Source organism: Octopus bimaculoides, chromosome 2 (assembly GCF_001194135.2).
Source record: "Octopus bimaculoides isolate UCB-OBI-ISO-001 chromosome 2, ASM119413v2, whole genome shotgun sequence".
Lineage (NCBI taxonomy): Eukaryota > Metazoa > Mollusca > Cephalopoda > Octopoda > Octopodidae > Octopus > Octopus bimaculoides.
The window spans coordinates 166442705-166444370 of NC_068982.1; the positions used below are offsets into that span (position 1 = coordinate 166442705).

General features: G+C 36.1%; 1 protein-coding gene across 4 annotated transcripts in view; it reads right to left on the reverse strand.

The window, feature by feature from the left end:
- Window positions 1–887, reverse strand: part of LOC106881526 (serine-rich adhesin for platelets) — a 22113-nt gene extending 21226 nt beyond the window's left edge. For 2 of the 4 annotated variants that reach the window (XM_014931946.2, XM_014931947.2), the window contains exon 1: window positions 223–887. In XM_014931946.2, the coding sequence (XP_014787432.1) occupies window positions 223–469 (247 nt within the window). In that variant the 5' untranslated portion in view covers window positions 470–887. The remainder of the gene's footprint in view (window positions 1–222) is intronic. The other 2 variants (XM_014931944.2, XM_014931945.2) reach the window with 2 other exon arrangements.
- Between the last annotated feature and the right edge of the window lie 779 nt (window positions 888–1666).

A 1666-nucleotide genomic window follows, 5' to 3' on the forward strand; every position in this document is an offset into this window, starting at 1 on the left:
GGGTTAGGATCGACCATTCACGACTAGCTAGTGCGGACGCGCGACTGCGCGTTCGGGACCGTGCTGCTTTAGTAGTACCCGTTAAGTCAACATTTCAGGACCCTTGTGTCGCACTAGCACCCAAAATGTTTGCAAATCACACAAAAAAAAAAAAATACACATAGCAATATTCGTAGATATCCAAAAAAAAGAGGCGTTTAGGGTTAAACAACTGATGTTTACCAGATACTTTGCAAGACACGTTCTTCGTGGCCACAAAACTTTCTGGTTCAATTTTTACAATACCTTTTTCTTTTTTAATTCCAAAGCTGGATGTTTCAAGTTTCGGACCTAAATAATTAGCAGTTTTCTCTTTATTTTGAGAATAAGAATATGTTTCATTGTTAATGCTTGAATGTAACGACTTCGTTTTCCGTCGACGAAGCGGTATAAAGTTCCAAAGATCGTCATCGTTGCTTTCTTTTGACATAATTCACCTGACACGTTACATAACATTTTCCTAAGGAACAACTTATGTCACCATTATAAGCAAAACCGAACAGTTTTCATAATTTAATGAAAGATGCGCCAAAATTCGGACGAAGCTATTTACCCATGACGTCTCTTAGTTTCGTAAGTTTACACACTTACACACACACATATATATACATGTAATTGAGGGTTGCCACATATTACATACTGACTTACATCAAATAATTTTTTTCAAAATTTCAAATTTCCTCTTGTGGATATATATATATATGATGTGTGTCGGTATGTATAGGTGCACGCTGACATATTTTCTTTTCTTTACATTAAATTCTGATATAATCGTAATCGACACCATTCGAAAGGTATTTATAGAAAATTTCAGCGAAGCGCTATCAAAAAGCCGCACACATGTACTCGAGTTTGAGTAACATGCCCATTGTACAGGGTGTCCACAAAGTCTGGGTACATGGGGATTAACACATACTTTAAGAAATTATTATTTCTTATATTTAATTGGTTATGTTATGATTATATTTACTTCATGTACTCACATGGGGATTAAGACATACTTTAAGAAATTACTATTTCTTATATTTAATTGTTTATGTTATGATTATATTTACTCCATGTACCCAGTCTTTGTGGACACCCTGTAGTTAGTCTATTTGCTTTATTGTCAGTGCACCTCTGCTGCTTGAACAGATCAGGTGGTTTCAGTGTAGGACAAAAAAAAACCTGAAGACGAAACCCTAATTGGACAAAAATATATATATAAGAAGAAAACAAGCAATGTTTTATCCTTATTATTTGGAGTTTATGAACACTTCTCTAAGATATACAATATTACATTAATTACTAGCAGTATAGCCCGGCTTTGCCCGGGATTAAGTTGGAATTATTAAGCTAATCAAGTTCTTTATTTCAAACCAAACTAAGTAACATGACGTCAAATTTGGGCAGAATCAGTGTTGCAACTGGAGCGCATGGGTTGAGAGTTTGATGGGCAGAGGTGATCAGGTTACACATGCCATCCCTTTGAAAACACCACCGCCATCATCTAACCCCTCTTTGCTCATGGGTTAGGAACCCGGAGAACATTATTTTTCTTTGTGGTTGGGTCGTTGATGACCTCTTTCTAGCATATTGGATGTCCACCTAGTGGTCATCCCTTATACACGTGTAATACAATTTTTTC